The 19,058-nt window shown below is 40.9% G+C and overlaps 1 protein-coding gene across 8 annotated transcripts in view; it reads left to right on the top strand.

Moving 5' to 3' along the window:
• The window catches only part of TRIO (trio Rho guanine nucleotide exchange factor), a 535,982-nt gene that overhangs the window by 327,079 nt on the left and 189,845 nt on the right, over nucleotides 1-19,058 (top strand). For all 8 annotated transcript variants that reach the window (XR_012692805.1, XR_012692806.1, XR_012692804.1 and 5 more), the window contains 4 exons: nucleotides 12,318-12,466; nucleotides 16,358-16,424; nucleotides 16,512-16,615; nucleotides 16,882-16,951. Coding sequence is in view for 4 of the 8 variants with exons in the window: in XM_075212723.1 (XP_075068824.1) it covers nucleotides 12,318-12,466; nucleotides 16,358-16,424; nucleotides 16,512-16,615; nucleotides 16,882-16,951 (390 nt within the window). In the remaining 4 variants the exon portion in view is untranslated. The remainder of the gene's footprint in view (nucleotides 1-12,317; nucleotides 12,467-16,357; nucleotides 16,425-16,511; nucleotides 16,616-16,881; nucleotides 16,952-19,058) is intronic.

The following is a 19,058-nucleotide window of genomic DNA, read 5'->3' as shown; positions in this document are numbered from 1 at the left end:
TTTTTCTTTTTTTTTTTCTGTTCAAGAGGGCACAGGATTTTATTCCAGACTTTTCCTAGTCAGAAAATCTTCAGGGGACTTCAACACTGCTCTGGACTTCAGAGACTCAACAGGGTTGTCCATGCTAAACCCTATTACATGAGTTCTCTGAACTCTATCCTCTTGACCATCAGTGAAGTGGTTTTCTCACCTCTGTATTTTCATATCCCAGTTGCATTCATCACAGAAAATTCCTCAAGTTCTCTGTCTACACTTTTAGTTCACCTGCCTGCCATTTGGCCTGGCAGTGTCCCTGAGAAATTTTACTAATGTGCTGATTATGGTGTTGGTAGTGGAAATAAGATAGTGAGGTGTCATGATATGACCCTATTTGGTGGTGGGGAGCTCGGAAAACATTGTGAGTTACAGGACCGCTGAAATGATAATCTTTCTGCAAGAACGTGGCTCGATATGCACAGGACAAAGTCATTTTGTGCCATCACAATGAATAAAGTTTATATGGGTCCAGACAAATACCATAAAGAACAAGGTGTATTTGTCAAAAGAAAGGTGTATCTTGTTCCTTGGCCCAGGATCTGCAGCCTTCTCATCAATAAACAATAAGGTTTCAATTGTTCCACCACTAGAGAGCTCATTCGCTAGTCAAGGTGGCACATGAGGGGGTCTCCAGCTGGACCTACTAACCATGTGGGTATACAGATTTCTCTGAATCTTTCTGTCATAAATCTTTCAGCAGGTGGTCAAAAATGAAAGGCACAAGAAGTGTCATTACATTTGTGGCCTTCATTAATTGCCAGGCATAAAGTAGCAAATACCATGTCTTGGACATTAAGAAATCTGAGATCACACTCAACATTGAATGTTTGAGGCAAGCAGAACACAATAGAGGATTGCCTCAGTGAAAGAAAATTGGATTGGTCTCTGCTTCATGAATTGTTCCAACTGCTAATAGCAAAATGTGGGCTTCTTCTAGTGAACATTATGGCAACAAACCAGAATGCCAAAGGCACTCGCAAGTTCTTTTCACGGTACAACGCTCCAGGGACAGCGTGAATTGGCAGTGTCGTCCATAGTTTCCAGTAACCTGGGAGATGCTCTGGGAAATACCATGGGCTCTATCTCTTTGGCCAGATCTCCTGCACCAAGGCCCAATCCTTCATCCATATCTAGATACACTAGCTTTAATAGCATGTAAATTGAGCTGGAACTGCTCAGAGATAAGAGAGTCTCAAAACCGTCGATCATGACACTTTTGCAAGCAAGAAAGAAGAATTCTACTATAATTTATTACAGAGTTTGGAAAATGTTTATTGTGTGGTTTGAGTCTAATTTTAATCCAACTGCAGCAACTATTTCATATAGCCTTTACTTCCGTCAGGATGGATTCGGTAAGTCCTTGCCTTATCTCTGCATTCAAAGTACAATTATTGGCGCTGGGTGTCTTCTCATATACCAAATTAGCTTCAGAGGAATTGATTTTTTGATTCTTCCCAGCAGTGAAGAGGACCCACCCCTCTATTAGGTCCTTTGTGGCTTTGTGGGGCCTCAATTTAGTTCTCAACACTCTGATGTTTGACCCTTTTGTGCCATTACAAGATGTTTCTCTGAGATGGATGAGACTAGAGGTCCAAAGAAATCCTTTTGGATATATATAGAGATAAATTGGCACTTAAGGCCAATGCAGCTTTTCTGCCAAAAGCAGTATCTACGTTAATCGGGAGTTGGTTTTACTGCCATTCTTTTGTCCACAACCTGTTGATAAAAATGAAAGAGAGTTGCACTCATTTGAAATTGTTAGAGCTATTTCCATGTCTATCCAGGAGAGAAGGATTTAGAGACACAGAACAATTTTAGTGATACCTTGTAGTGATGGGAAATCTAGTTCATTTTGAAGATTAGTTCATTCTGATCTAGTTCACACAAAAGATTAGTTAAAAAGATTATTTCATTTCACTAAGTAGTTCATTTCGTTCATTTCACTCAATAGTTCATTTAGCTCAGTTAGTTCAGTTAGATCACTGGCTTTGGAACACTGCTGAGAGAATGTAAGATCATTTTTAATATTTTAAAAAGGGCAATCACTTATACAAAAACTAGTAGTGACATGTTGAGCTCTGCAAAGTTAATTACATTTTCATTAATATTTTTTATTTCCATAATATGCAAATGAAAAAAGACCCAAATTCAGAGTATTATAAAGTGTCACTTTTTTGCTTTTAAAATTTAGATCAGTGCAATCAGGAGATGTATCAAACCTTAGGGGGGAATTTTTACAGCTGTAAAAAGACCCAAAATAGGCTTGACGTAACTGAAGGCGGGGCCAAAATGGCACAATTCACGAAGCCCCGCCCCCTACGTCCATACCCCACTCCAAGAAATCCCAGACGTAACCAACATAATGTTGGCAATTATGACTTATCAGCTTCTGTCATTTATCTAGCAGAGTTTATAAAATGGCAGAAAATGATTAGTTGCTATGGGCAACGTTTCCACTTTATCTCTCTTACATCTCACCTGTATATATGGTGCAATAAACAGAACTACAGTATATAGCATGCAGCACTCAGCAGTGCAGTGTGTCTTGAGCTGACAGGGAAGGGAATGTATCCTGTGACTCATGAGCTAAATGATCTAAATGATTGAAATGATTCGGAGAGTGAAATGATTTGGAGACTCGTATGAGTCAGTGAGTGAAATGAACTAATGAACTCCTGAGCAAGGAGAATGACTCATAGTCAGTGATCAGCTCCAGAGTCTCACACAATGTCTGAGCACAGCAGTGCCACCTTTGGTAGTTTAGAGGTACTGACTCATGAGTATTAAATGAGAGAGCTGAATAGAAACAAAAGAGCCAGTGTGAATGAGACAGTGAGTGAGGCTGCTAGAGCTGCTCTGCTTTATCTCTAACTCCTCCCCCTTGTTTTAGTTCCTGGTGAACTAATCTTTGCCAGAGCTGTGAACTAAATGATTTAGTTCACTTTGAAGATTAGTTCATTTGAACTAATCATTCGTGAACTACCCATCACTAATACCTTGGAAAGGGTGAGTCCTTTACAAACAACCCTTTTCCAGATGCATCAAAGACCTATCTTGAAAGGCATACAAGAGGAGTGGTTGTAAGGTGCCAGTGACACTAAGAGCCCACTCATTAGCAACATCTTGGGCAAGAAGGCTTCAGTGACAAATCTTTGCAAAGCTGATAGATAGATCTATCCATACTTTCGCTAGTCATTGTCTCAGTGACTTATCTTATATTGCCTCTCAGTTTGGTAGATTTGTTCTCCACACAGCCACTGAATCCATTTTTTCATTATTACAGCAAATATGGCTAATCAGTTATTTTGTAGCCACCCCTACAATTGCCTAGGTGCATCCCAATGTAATGGTTGCCATGGAGGATCGAAGAGGAAAATAGCTAATTTTATTTACCATTAATTTCTTTTTCTCTAAATACTCAATGGTAGCCAAGTTTCCCACCCTTGCTTGATATGTTTAAATTTTTCAGAGGCAGCTTTGGAAGTTACTCAAAGACGCTAGGGAAGAGGATGAGCTGCCTTTGTCCTGTCTGAGTGTTTTTGTTTGTTCTGTCCGTGCCTAACCTAGAAGGGAACTTGCCCATTGTAATGGCTGCCATGGAGTTTGTCGAGGAAAGGAATTAACGGTAACTTGCCATTTCCCCTTTTATGCCAATGTCCACTTAACTGAAGCACCAGAAATTATGGGGATTCTGGTGCCTAAGGTTGCTGGCATAACTAATGGAACCCAAGTATGCATCAATTATACAGCTTGCATAGTGTGTCTTTTAATATTGAGCCACTCTTAATCATTGCAGCCCATCTCAGGGTTTGTGTGGAGTTGGTTATTTTTTTTTCCAAAATAAGGAATTGAATGCTATGGATGTGGAATAGGGTTGTCCCCTAATTAAATTGCCCAGGCCCAAGCTCTTCAGAGCTGGACTCTTTGTTATAGGTAGAGAAGACCAGGAATAATAGAATGTGGAGCACTCTACACATTTCAACCCAGCACCAAAAATTGCAAATTCTTTTTAATTCTATTGGGAGGTATTTCTGAGTTTTATGGACCACTGGTCCGTTTTTTTCAAAGGCCTAATTGTATGCCCCACATACTAGAAGGTCATGTGAATATGTAAATACGTAAATGACATAACTAGGTTTGACAAGTGATATCACCCTTAATGTTAATATGTCTATGATTACAATTCTGGAAATATAATATTTAATCATTTTTGAAGCAATTGTGACTTTGCAATAAGAAATTTAATGCAAAATTATATGTGCGTATTCGGTAGGTTGGCATGTTCTTTAATTTCCTGAAACCAAGAGATAGCTGTAACAAACAGATCATGGTTGAAATATAAGATTTGATGTCCAAAGTGTATTCCTCCCAACTTTTTGTTGTTCCTATCAGCGAGTGGACAACCCCCTCCCCTCACCTAATAATACCCCTTCAATGCATCACCCACTTGTTGCTGGTACAGGAGGCATTGAAGGTGCGTACATCTCCCAACTGTCCTGGATCGGGATTCAATTCCTGATCCATGGGATAGCAAGTCAAACACCTTAAATTGAGATCAGCTTGCCTAATTTGGGACAGTTGGGTGGCTAGTGTTTAAGCAGAATGTCACTGTACATTGTCCAGGATTTTAATTAGGTCAGGGGAATACTTGATAAAGGAAGCAAGATTGTAAGCTAAAGGTTGCAAAATGTATTAAGGTACTTATAAAAAGTAGAATTTAAAGGTAAGACCCAGAGATTACTGGTCTTCTGGGTGGTTTAGTGAGGATTTTGTGAATATTACACAACTGATTACTTCAAATATGATAAAGAATTCTGATCTGTTCTATATATGGTAAGCAACAACAAAATAATGTAAGTTTAGCTATTAAAATAATTCCTTAAGTAACACCTTTGCACACACTGCTAGACAAGATTGCTTTTTTTATCTGGGCAAAGTATAATACTGGTTTTCTTACTACTAATTTTAGCTTGGTTAATTCTAATGCCAAAAGGGGACATTAGAAAAACTGGCATTGTAGCACAGTTACCTATAGAAAGAAACTGCTATAACAAATCAGATTATATGGCTGTGACTGGATCACTTATAAATAACTTCTGGTATAAATTTAATAAAAGGAAATAGCTCAGGGCTCTTATTTTTGATATTGTGTATTTCTCTGTCATCCTTTGGGGAACACCGAGGACATTGGGGTATAGAGTAGGGACAGGGCGAACTGGCACTTTAAACTTCTGTTTAACTAAGCCTAGCTCCTCCCCCTCTATACCACCCCACTTCTTGTCTCAGCCTCAGTTTAGTTTAAGTGCCCGGCGAACGGGCTACGTCTGGGCTGCTTAGCAGCCAAATTCTGGGTTATTTTAACTTTGTGTTACTTTTTTAGTAATCAGAGATGTGTGTCTCCTGTTTCAGACAGTCGGCGGCTCACTAAGTGGCTGTCACTCACCGCGTGTAGCGCTGCCGACTGCTCTGTTGGAGGCTCCAGGGTAAAGTAGCCTAGGCTACCCTTCCTTCCTGTCTGCCACTTGTTTAATCACTCTCCCGAGCCTACAGTTACTAGGAGAGCTTCAAGTGCACAGCATCGACGGCTGTGCGCTGTCTGGAGGGGGGGGGGAACGCAGGTGCCGTGGAGGTGCCTCCTTTGCCAGCGTCTTCATGCTCTCCTAGGAGCCGGGCACAGTCGCCGCAGGCTGTGTCCGCTCTCCTGTTCTGCCAGACTGCAGACACTGCGTGAGGAGGGATGGCAGCAGGTAAGTGGGGAGTAGAAAATTGCAGTTTGTTCCCTGAGTCAGGCTGCTTCTTACTAGGATCAGTCATTTAAAAAAAAAAAAAAAAGAATTTCTATTTTTAGCTCAGGGCACTGGGTCACGCTAGGGTCACTAAGATAGTGAACCCTGCTAGACACTGGATTGGTTGAGGGGGTTGTCCTGCGAATTCAGTGCTGGGCCCTGGGGGAGGGGTGTTTTCCTCTTTTGCCCTTCCTCCGCGGTGGTCTCTCGCTCCTTTGTGTGCAAGCACCAGTCATTTTAATGCTCCAGCTTTTCCCCTTTTCTGTCCTGAGTCCTGTAAAGTATAGGGTTGGGGGTTGTTATTTTTAAAAGTTTGTCTTTTAATTTGTGGGGCTTTATTGGCTGTATTGCAGGCTCACTTTCTGTTCAGTTTTGTGTGCTGCTTGTTATTTATATTGTGTTTTGTTGCATTGTTTATTACACTGTGTTGTATCTGTTTTGTCCCATCTGTTAACATGTCAGGGGAAAATCCATGCGTGGTAGGGCTGGTGTTACCTCTGTCGATTTTCACCTTTGCTGTCTGTCACGTTAAGTTACCACATGGTCAGTCAGGCGCGCAGGCTCTGTGCGCATCCTGTCTGCCCTCAGAGAGCATACCGTGTGATACAGCAGCTGCTTGTTCAGATATGGTACAACCTGCCTGGGCTCGGTCTCTCTCCAATCCGGTGGCTGAACTTGCTCAGTTGGTGCGGTCACAGCTTGTGGCCGCACCATCCTCCAAATCCGCTTCTTCTGTAGCGAATGACATGGGCTCTAGTTTGCTAAGTCAGGGTTTGACTGTTTTACCCCGGTGAAGTCTGTACAACCAGCTTGGGTACAGGGACTTGCATCCTCCTGTACAGGGTTTGGTTTTGGTTTCTTCCGGTTTAGAAAGAATATTGCCGCACCATCTTCCTCACGTAAGCGTAAGAGGGTGTCGACAGCCCTTCAGGGAAATGAGTCAGATTCTGCCTGTGGTTCCAAGGAGGTGGGTGAATTATGGGTGGATTCTGATATGGAGGCTGATTCGGTGGTGGAGGAGGTTTATTCTGATCGTCAGAGTGTGGAACCATTAATTCATGCTGTGCGTCGGTACTTGATTTTCCTGAGGAAGAGGTTCCTGACCCTGCAGAGGCTTCTCTTTTTGTACACCGGAAAAATAAATCTTTCTCTTTCCCGGTTTCTTCCCAGTTGGGAGATTTGTTGTCAGAGCCTTGGTCTTTGCCAGATAGGAAGTTCCAAGTGTCTCAGCGACTGCAGTCGTGTTATCCCTTTCCTCCTGAAGTTATTGCTAAATGGGAGACGCTTCCACGTGTGGATGCTGTTGTTGCAAGGTTAGCAAAGGTAACTACTATTCCTCTTCCTAACGCCACTCTTAAGGATGGTACAGATAGTAAGGTTGAGGCCGTCCTTAACTCCATTTTTGTGGCAAGAGGTGCCTCTTTGAGGCCTGCTTTAGCATCTGTGTGGGTTAAGAAAGCTATAGAACGCTGGTCAGAACTGCTGTCTGAAGGTTTGTTGGCAGGCAGGTCGTCCTCTGAACTGCTTCTATTACTGGAGCAAATTCACAGGGCGACAGATTATTTAGGAAAGGCAGCTATGGGCGCGGACTGAAAGGGGCACGTATTTCTGCCTCAGCAGTTTCTGCTCGTCGCACTCTCTGGCTTAAGTCCTGGGAGGCTGATGTGGAGTCTAAACTGGCTCTCGAGACCATACCTTTTTCTATGGGTGTTTTGTTTGGACCTCAGCTTGACTCCATTATCAGTCAAGCAACAGGAGGAAAGAGCACGTTTCTCCCTGTTAATGCTCCCAAACAAAGAATGACCAGATTCCAGTCCTTTCAGTCCTCAGAAAGGTTTTGGGGTCAATATTATTCAGGCCAATCTTCTAGAGGCCAGTCCCCAGGGGGGTGGTTTGCAGCGGGATTGCCAGGCCTGGACTGCTCGAGGTCCAGCAGTGAAATCTGCAGACAAGCAGTCCGCTTGACGGGCATTTTGTTTCTCCGCTGTCGCCAGTGGGTACACAGACTTGCAACCCATCGTCTTCTCTTGTTCAGAGATCGGTGGTTTCAGTCTACCACTGATGTCTGGGCTCGGGAGGTGGTGGTGGACCAGGGATACAAGATTGATTTGCTTGCTCTTTCTCTCAGAAGGTTTTTTTCCACAGGGCTTCTCTATTGTCCACGAAAATGACTGGCCGTACGAGAAGCAATTCAATCCCTCCTTTCTTCCGGAGTGATTATTCCGGTGCCAGATTCTCAAAGAGGTTTGGGTTTTTATTCCAAAATTTTTCTCGTGCCAAAACCAGACGGCTCATTCAGACCAATTCTGAATCTGAAATATTAGAACACCCAGGTCAGAGTGCCCAGGTTCAAGATGGAGTCTTTGCGCTCGGTCAGTCACTGCATGGAACAAGGAGAATTTATGGTGGCTATAGACATCAAGGATGCATATCTCCATGTGCCTATCTGGAAGGGTCATCAGTCCCTTTTGAGGTTTGCGGTTTGATCAGAGCACTTCCAATTTCAGGCTCTTCCCTTTGGTCTGGCCACGGCCCCACGTATCTTCACCAACATCATGGCGGTCATGGCTGGTCAGCTAAGGTCCAAGGGGATTACAATCATCCATTACCTGGATGATCTTCTCTTAAGGGCAGACTCTCCAGAGGTGATTCAGTCGCATATCCAAGTAGTAATCCAGACTCTAGAGTCTCACGATTGGATTCTCAACTTCAACGAATCCAAGTTGATCCAATCCCAGTGAATGATCTTTTTTGGTCTTTTATTCTACACCGACAACGTTGGGTGTTCTTACCAACCAGGGCAAGATTCTAGCCTTGCAGAACATGGTGAAATCTCTTTCCTTAGGTACATTTCGCCGTGAGAGTTTTTGGCAAGATGGTATCTACTTTCAAGCCGGTCCAGTTTACTCAGTTTCAGGCACAACAGTTCCAGTTGGAACTTCTATCGCAATTAAACAAATCCCATCTAAATCTGGTAGGCCAGGTACTCCGCCTGTTTTGCAGATGAGTCAGTCGCTTCTTTGGTGGTTACACAAACCGCATCTCACCAGGGGATGCAAATTCTCAATTTGGAATTGGACTTTTATCATGAAGGACGCCAGCCTTTGAGGTTGGGTCTGTTTTCGCGCACGGTTTCAGTGTCTTTGTATTTAAAGACAATCCAAGCTTCCAATTAATATCTTGAAACTGCGAGCAGTGTTTCATGCTCTTCTAAGCGCGTAACACTTGCTGCAGGCAAGGCCAGTGAATATTCTGTCTCACAATGCCACGTTAGTGGCATACCTCAATCATCAGGACGGCACCAAGAGTCCTTTGGCCATACGGCAATTGTTCCTCCATCCTTAGGTGTTTCGTCAGTGGGTGCAACAGTGAGGTCACCCAGTTGTCGACAGGATGGCATTCCGGTTCAACCATAAAGTCTCCCTCTCTTCTTCCGCGCAAGAGATCCCATGGCTCTCGCGGTAGAAGCAATGTCTGTACTTGGTAGTCACGCTTTCAGGTCCATTTTGTCGTCTAAGTTTACAATGTCTGGCTTTAACGGCATGGCTTGAAGCCATGATTCGATGAGCTAAGGGGTTTTCCGAACGTGTGGTGCAAACCTTGCTTCGGCCTCGGAAACCAGCTTCTGCAACAGTCTATCATCAAGTTTAAAAGACATATATTGGCTGGTGTGAAAAGAAGGGATATCCTACTTCCTCTTTTCGCTTGGCCAGGACGGGTTGGATGCAGATTTGTGTCTTAGTTCTCTCAAGGGTTAGGTGTCAGTAGCTTTCGGTCTTCTTTCAAACAAGACTTGCTGTCATACCTGATGACCACACTTTCTTTCAGGGCATACTCCATGTACATCCTCTATATGTTCCTCCGGTAGCTCCATGGAATTTGAATTTGGTGTTGAATGCTTTACAGCATCCACCTTTTGAACCTTTAGATACAGTGGAATTTAAATTTCTAACCTGAAAACGTTTTTTTACCATTTCTACGGCTTGCAGAGTTTCAGAGGTTGCTGCTTTATCTTGCAAGTCTCCTCTTATTGTTTTTCATAAAAACAGGGTAATTCTGCGAACCAAGCCCTCTATTCTTCATAGGGTTGTGACTAGATTTCATCTAAATCAGGACATTGTCAGTCCGGCCCTGACTGATTTTATGTCTTCGGTTAACAATTATTTTATTCGTTATCTCGATGTTACCCAAGCCTTGCGAATTTTGATAAATAAGTCTCAAAAGGTGCGAAAGACTGAGGCCCTTTTGATTCTCTATCATACTCCCAACAGAGGCTAGCCAGGTTCTAAAGTCACTTTTGCTAGGTGGATTACGGCTGTTATCCGTCAAGCTTATAGTAAGGCTGGGGAGCCTATCCTAGATAATCTGAGCGGGTACTCTACAAGGTCTGTAAGTGCTTTCTGGGCGGCCCGCCATGGTGCCTCCAGTGAACAGCGGTGTAAGAAAGCTACATGGTCGTCTGTACACACATTTTTTTTTTGAGCTTTTTGAAAATGTATTAAAAGTAAAAAATCACATGTACATAAGTATTCACAGCCTTTGCTCAATACTTTGTTGATTTATTTTTGGCAGCAATTACAGCCTCGAGTCTTTTTGAATGTGATGCCACAAGCTTGGTACACCTATCTTTGGGCAGTTTCGCCCATTGCAGCATCTCTCAAGCTCTATCAGGTTGGATGGGAAGTGTCGGTGGACAGCCATTTTCAGATCTCTCCAGAGATGTTCAATCGGATTCACGTCTGGGCTCTGGCTGGGCCACTCAAGGACATTCACAGAGTTGTCCTGAAGCCATTCCTTTTATACCTTGGCTATGTGCTTAGGGTGGTTGTCCTGCTGAAAGATGAACTGTAGCCAGACTCTGAGGTCGGTCTGGAGCAGGTTTTCATTCTCCGCCGATCGCTCAGTTTAGACGGCCGGCCAACTCTTGGAAGAGTTCTGAACTTCTTCCATTTACGAATGATGGAGGCCACTGTGCTCATTGGGACCTTCAAAGAAGCAGATATTTTTCTGTACCCTTCCCCAGATTTGTGCCTTGAGACAATCCTGTCTTGGCGGTCTACAAACAATTCCTTTGACTTCATGCTTGGTTTATGCTCTGACATGCATTGTCAAGTGTGGGACCTTATATAGACAGGTGTGTGCCTTTGCAAATCATGTCCGATCAACTGAATTTACCACAGGTGGACTCCAGTGAAGCTGTAAGAACATCTCAAGGATGATCAATGGAAACAGGATGCAATTTTGAGCTTCATGGCTAAAGCTGTGAATACCTATGTACATCTGATTTCTTAGGGGTTTTTTTAAATAAATTTGCAAAAATCTCCTCAAAAACTTTTTTCATGTTGTCATTATCTGGTATTGTGTTTAGAATTTTGAGGGGAAAAAGGAATTAACAATAACACAATGTGAAAAAGTGAAGCGCTGTGAATTTTTTCCGGATGCACTGTTTACCAGTATTGGGAAACCAGCACACATGCGGATACAGAGACACCGACCACTTACCTATTTACATGTCTAACATCTCTGTGCTTAATAGCGGTGGTTCTGTGAGAAATACTATCATCTGTTGTATTGAAAATAGCTGATTTTTTTACCTGCCCCAACGCGGGAATTTTTCAGAGTTGAATATGTACACTCTCCCAAGCAGGATTTTACTCTCTTCCTCTGCATATCGTCTGGTGGTAAGGCTGACTGATTACCGTTGAATTAGTCCCATGTGCGGCCATTAGGTCTAGCTAGATTGGAATAGTGTATTCTCTTTATGATATATTGGCTCTGTTGATGTTCTAACTTTTTCACATGGATTGAAAGCTTACTAATCCATACAGTTAGCATTTATTATTTGTCCACTCAAATTATTTATTATAGTGTAATAATAGATTTTTATGTTCATGAAGATTGCAACATCTTTTATTTGATTGTAAAATACATGTTTAATAACATTTTTATTATTGTGATTCCAAATCAATTTCTCTTGCATTTTGTGACCGAGTTTGGTGCTTCCCATTTCTTTAATTATTGTTGTAATTATGAGGATTTGCAGAGCTCTTTTTGGGAAAGCTGTGTATAAAAAAAAAAAATATATATATATATTTTGCTGTTCAATTTTGTTGGGTTTTAGGCATCTGAGTTTACTAGAACTCCTTATTGTCTTGCTTGTTTTTGTTTTTTCTCTGAGTCCAGAGTCAGAGAATATTACACTTATAAACATATTATTTCTTCCAGCTTCATGGGTAAAGAATGATTGCATTTTGCTCATTTATTGAGTTTCATTTGTGACCACATATATTTGGTTCTGGATTTCATCTTATAAATAAGTGTTCCTAAAGTGCATCAACTTTTCAATATGTTTTCTTGATGGTATTATGTTGTTGCATAATATGTGTTTGTCTGTTGATTGTTTTGTTTTATGTATTTTATAATATTATTGTTTATGTTTAACAAAATTGTGGGTACATTATTATTATTGCATTTGATAATTATTGTGTCTTGCAGGCTCTGGAAGATCGCCCAAGTTTTCTTCAAGTAGACCAAGGTGACAGTAGTAGTCCCTCCTTTAATCCTTCAGATACATCTCTTATGTCTTCAGCCTCTCCCATTGATGAGATGGAAGAAAAGAAATCCAGCTCCTTAAAGAGACGACAGTAAGAAAATGAGTAATATTTTTTTTACGTGCTGTGTTTTATTGCATGATCCTGTTTGACTCCCTTTTGCAAGCTAAAATGAATTTATGATGAATTTGATGTATGATCTGTTTTGTATTTTGATGTATATAATATGCAAGTCAAGTTGTATGTTAAAATTGGGATACAACTCCTTTCATGTAATCGATTCTAATAACCTAACATTCTAATTAGATACTAGCATGCAGATTTCTGGAATTTTACCTGGTCAGATATATCCCGCCATTCTTGAGCTGACTACCCACTTGTTTACATCAAGAAACTAAACTGCAAACTGCATGTGACAGTACATATAAACTCTATGGGCCCGATACATAAAACAACCAAAAAGAAATAGTAACTTTGCACCTTGGCAAAACCGTGCTGCATTGAAGGGGGGCTAAATTTAAAATGTGGGAACAGACTTACAGTTAGGGTAGGGCATGTCCTAGATCAACTTTAAATTTCAGTATAAGCATAAAGCTATCAAGTGTTTGTGTGCTACATGAAAAAAATAGCCAGTATTTAACTTATGTGCAAAATACTAAACTTACTAATATGCACCCCTTGCATTGTAATATGGTTTTGTCCAGGAGAAAATGTACTTATTTATTTTACTTACTTTCCTTAATAATTCAGTCCCTATGTGTTTGTGCATGTGTGTGATATACTTGTTCATATGTTGTGTTTCCTTGGTTGGTATGTGCTAGACGTGTTCGTGTGTGTTTGTGAATGAATGCAGATGCAAACGGAGCAGAACTTAATTATTTCAATCTGGATTCCAGAATATAGAAACTATTGGAATGAAGGGACTATTGCAATGAATATAAGTTCTGCTAGTAAATCTATAATTAAAATAATCAGGTATTCCGCTAACCCCTCCATTTCCTAACTGCTAGACAACCTGGGTTGGTTGCCACTAGAGCAGGGAGTATGGACTGGTTCCCACTTTTAACAGGAAAACCCACAATGAGTTCACAAAACCAGATCCAGGCTGGAATGGATCCTCTATGGAGCAATGGATACTGCTAGAATGCACTGGGACTCTTCCTGGCTTTGCGTACCGGGGTAATGAGAAATATTTTGACAATCCATGGTCACATTATAATGTTAAGTGATCCATAAAGCCTTTACCCTATATTCAAATATAGATTAAAAGGTAAATAAAACACAAACACACTTTAATTAAAGTGTTGCTGTGACAGGATGGACCGCCTATGCCACCCTGTCTGTTGTTGCTGGGAACCAGCTGGGATTACTTTGCCACTGTTCCCTTTCGTTATCCGTAATGCGCCCTCTTGCCGCAGTAGGATGGGCTTAGGCGAGCTGCCACCAATAGACTCCTTACCGGCATCCAGTACCGGGTTTCTTCTGGGTAAATGACGCTGCTAGCGTATCTCGTTGATGGTGTACATGGGCTGCTACTCCGGACCTCTTACTATGGATCTGAGTTGCTGTGAATGGATCCCCCCCCTGGCCTATCACATTGACCAGGGCTGCTGGGTAGCAGGCAGAGCGGTGGTACTGGAAACACTTGGGTCCAAACCTCAGAGACAGCCAGAGAACGGATTAGATTTAGGGTCTAATCTGTAAATCACAGGAATACAGCAATATTGAAGATGTTTCCAATCAGGTCTTTGAAGCTAGATGGTTTATTTGCTCACACTGGTTTGAGGTACCAGTGATCAAGTCAGATGTTGAAATTTAGAAGAACACTTACATGCTCACACAGCTCATCTTTTATACAGTTCCAAAATAGTCTATTTTTAGAATCAGGATGTACTCTATTTACACAAACATGGATTTACATGCATTGCAAAGCCACTAATATTTATACTTAGCTGTGAAATTCTTAAAATCCTTGCTGTGATTTCCTGGATCTTATTTCAGAGACAGAAGACTCACTAGCAAGTTAAAAGGTCTGACTGGCATGAATACTTTAGACAGTCACCCAATACACATTTCCACAGAACAAAAAAAAGCCACTTCCCCACATCACAATACACCAAAGGCTTGGTAAACACAGGCTCATTGTATCAGATATTTACATCAGAAATAGGCATATCCTATAGCAAGGTTAAACAGAAAAATCAACTTTTCTACCCTGGTCTCAGAGATAACGATTTCCTATGTCACAATATACACAATATCATAAATAAGTGCACGTGCATTTACATAAATAAGTGCCCTGCGCTATTTGCTTTAAATACATTTTTAACAAAAGTTATTTAATAGTGGTCCAGTCACAGTTGCCCTTTACAGTCATTGATCACTTTGTGTTAAATAAAATGTATCTTTGTTTTACAATAATCTAGTGTTCTTGCATCTTTTAATCCAAGGGTTTCAGTTTTTGCAATCTAAATTGAAATGTCCTTAATGTCTAATCTAAAGCAAATGCTAAGTAAGGTGGTCTTTTAATATAAAGGAAAAAGTATTAATAATGTAAGAAATGTCCTTCATTTATAATCCTAATAGAAAATGCACTTGTAAAATGAAATAGAACAGGCGTTGTCCAAAAATCTTGTTGTAATCCAAATGCATCAGTATGATTGCAAATAAGTTTGGATACACACAGGATAGAATGGGTTTTATTTTTACATAAATCCTATTGTAATGTGTCGCAGAGTATGCTTGTGCTATGGAAATGGATTTGAATTGCATTTGTGTTAAAAATGCAATTATTTTGCTCGTAGTGTTTTTACAATAATCTACAGCATATTTGCCTACTCTCCCAGGATGTCCGGGAGACTCCCGAATTCCGGGTATATCTCCCGGGCGAGCAGGCAAGTCTCTCGCATCCTGTCCCCGATGGGCCTCAATGATGCGATTCATGGCAAGTTGCAACATTTTGGCCCCGCCCTCACCAATAAAATGGCTATTTTGCTGAGGGGCTGGGCCAAAACCAGGCCCCGCCCTCCCAGCACACCCTTCCTCAGGGATCTATTCAACCCTTGTTCAACTTATTGTTTATGCTGCATTAACAATTATATTTTCATCTCTGAATGAAACCTTATGTATTCGTACACGCCAATGTGCAAGCCATCCTGTGTGTGATCAAAAGTCATTTGTGCGGAACCATGAAAAATTTCATGTTGCCTACTACATTTCCTAGTGCTCACTAGAAAGCTGATGGCATTTTTGGCTTAAGGACACATAGTTGGTTTTCTTGCCCTGGATTATGCTCTTGCTTTTATATAATACATTAGTAAATAGTGAACAATGTGTAAAAAAACTGCAATAAACATATATACCCTATGGCTAACCATAACATCTATTTTTCTGACATATCTATGGTTTGTAGCTATATTCAGAAAGCACTATATCATGTAATAAGCATGATTGTTGTATTGTATTGTCACACCAATGATTTAATTTACTCGCAGTATTTTTGCAGCAAAATGTTGATGTTTAAATGTTTTGAATGCCTTTTTAAAAAGTGCAACAGTAAAAGTACAAGAGGTACGTATACATGAGTGGAGGGTTTTCTGAGGGTTTTCTGCATTCTAATGGAATGCACTAGTGTGGGAGATTGACATGTAAAACCACTGATTTGAAAATATACAGTATTTGAACAAAACAAATGCAGTGTTTACAAAAGTTTTAAAATAAGTAGCTTGCTAATTGTTGGTATGCGTTTTACACTTTACTAATAGTTTTCTAAAACCCTTTTAAGCATTATTTTTAGATCTCTCATCTCAGATTGCTCACTTATATACATATGTACATGATAGTAGGTTAAAGGGTTAACATTTACCTTAATTTTATAGCATGTATAGTTGAAAGTAATAAATTAGTACAATGTGTTTAAGCTATACGTTTTAGTGTAATATGGGGCTTATACAGGGTTTATCATCAAATTCTTTCTTTTTTCAGTTACGTGTTACAAGAATTAGTCGAAACAGAGCGGGATTATGTAAGGGACCTTGGTTATGTGATTGAGGTAATTTGTGTGTACACAATATTTAGTTTTTAATTCTAGCTGCTGACTTAAAATGTGATTGTATTTAAAATTGTTTCGTTTTAATAGGGGTATATGGCACTTATGAAGGAGGATGGAGTTCCTGATGATATGAAAGGAAAAGATAAAATTATTTTTGGGAATATTCATCAGATTTATGACTGGCACAGAGAGTATGTATATTTTTGGCTATTCTTATGTAAAGTTTTTACTTTGGCATATATCATATGTAATTGAAATACTGCAACATTATTTTCATGATGGGTGAGAGCATCCCATTAGGACACACAACTTTTAAAAATACTCTACTAAACTACAATTTATTAATTGTAATAAAATCTCCGTTCAATTGCGGAAGTGAAATTGTCTATTTTGATGTTGAACAAAATACTATTTTAATGAAACCTCAATCATGCATTCTGATTCTGCTTGCCCGCAGGTTCTTCTTGGGAGAATTGGAGAAATGTTTGGAAGAGCCAGAAAGGCTAGCATCTTTATTTGTGAAACATGTAAGTCGATAATACAAGTATAGCTAATTTGTGTAAGACCTATTTGTGAGTGAACATTTTATATTACATTAGCAAAATTAATTTTGTTTGTTGTATAATTCCATGTTTTAGTAACTGTGGTAGCCCCATTGAAATCTCTGACAGCCTTAGCCAAGTCTTGCATTCTCAGGGGAAAATGTAGGATTTTGCAATACCTTAAAAATTTAAATATGGCAAGAGATGTATACTTTTCTTATGTGCTGCATACAAAAGAAGTAATACAAGTTATCACTTCTGTATTACAGTGAAAGCCTCTGATTTCATATTTAAATATGATGTCGACACATTAAGCCAAATTACCACTTTGTTAATCTATTATCTCAATGTGACCCATCTACTGAGCTGCAGTAGTCAGCTTTGTATACTTGAATAGTTTATTTCCTGTGGGAATGCTAGTTTAACTGTGTTAGCAGTAAGAGTTACTTCCCACCAGGCAGGGCTGGACTGAGACTAAAAATCAGCCCTGGCATTTAACACAGGCCCACCTCAGTTTCAGTAGGAAAGAAACTATGTGCCGCCGCCCAGCAGCGGTGCCGAACAGAGCGTGACCACATTGTGTTGTGGGTGTAGCCAACATGGGGCATTAATACATACATTATAATACATTACATTTATCACGCCCTCCTAGCCACATCGCGCCATCGCCCCAGTCACAGTATGACACTCCCAGTTGACTGTACTTATCTATGCTTCTGGTGCTGCTGATATCCATAAGGGTGGGAACTTCCTGTAGAGTGAGCAGGGAAGCTCTTTGTCTCACAAGATTACCAAATATTTTGATACTTAGAGGTCCTTGGCTTGCTCTGCAGTCTGCGTCCTGTCCGGGAACTGGGAGCAGTTATCCGTACCCTTCCCCTAACCAGAGGTGAATTAAGGCCTAGGGTACTTAAGACAGCAGGGCCCCTAACATGGTGTTCATTTTAAACAAATACACAGGCACTACTGTCACAAGCAGTGCGTGTCCTTGCAGTCGGATCAAATCCTGATTAAGTGAGACAGTCACCCAAATTCAGGACTGCCCCACCATATATTCAGGACAGTTTCCAGACTGTCCTGCTCTTTCCTACCGGTCTTGGTCACTTTCACCACTTGTGTCAGCTGGTTTCTTTAGCGGAGTTCATTCTTGTCTTGATCCTGGTATATTAGATGCCCTATTTTGAAAAAAAGAAAATGGGTACATGAGATTTAGAAAACTCCAACCAGCCCCGATGTTAAAACAATAGCACTCACGTTTTATAATTAGGCCTCCCTCCAGTCCCCACAATAATAATATTCACATTTAATAAGTAGACCTATTTCCCTCCAACCAGCCCCAACATTAAATTAACAGTATACCCATTTATTCAAAACATATTTCCTTCCCTCCAAACAGTCCAAGCAATAAATTAAATAGCAATAAAGTTTAATAAATATAGCCATTTTCCACAACCATCCCCGGCAATAAATAATTCATATTGACATTTAATAAATAGCCCTCCTCCCCAAAATCAGCCCCATATTCAATTGATAGCCCTAAACCATCACAGCATTAAATTAAAGGTTCCTTCACCTCACCTTAAATAATTAGCCCCCACCTATACTCCATCATTAAATAGCCTACCTCCCACACTATATTAAGAGCCTCCCTTCCCTCACATATTATATTAAAATACTACGTGCACACACACACACACGCTATATTTAAAATACTGCACATGCACACTATAGCAAAATGAGGCCACACACGCACACTATTAGCCACACAAACACACGATTCTGTTAGCCACCCCCTGCCGGGTATAGGCGGCAGTCACTTACTCTCCGTCCGCCGAGCAGCGTGCAGAGTGTTGCAGCTCGGCGGGCATGCGGACTGGCCCATCTGACCATCGGCCATTCTGGCATTTGCCAGAGGGCCGGTCCGGCTCTGCCACCAGGTCAGTCTCCTTTCTTGCCAAGTGCTGTGAGTAAATGAACAGTGGGTCACCAGCAGTGTCGGACTGGGACATGAAGGGCCCACCGGGGAATAGAATGGTACGGGCCCACCAGAGGGGGTGTGGCAAGCCCACGAAGGACAGCTAGCACCGTAGTG

This window comes from Mixophyes fleayi, chromosome 5 (assembly GCF_038048845.1).
Source record: "Mixophyes fleayi isolate aMixFle1 chromosome 5, aMixFle1.hap1, whole genome shotgun sequence".
Classification (NCBI taxonomy): domain Eukaryota; kingdom Metazoa; phylum Chordata; class Amphibia; order Anura; family Limnodynastidae; genus Mixophyes; species Mixophyes fleayi.
Note: the sequence above shows the minus strand (reverse complement) of the source record. Positions and strands in the feature narration are given on the sequence as shown.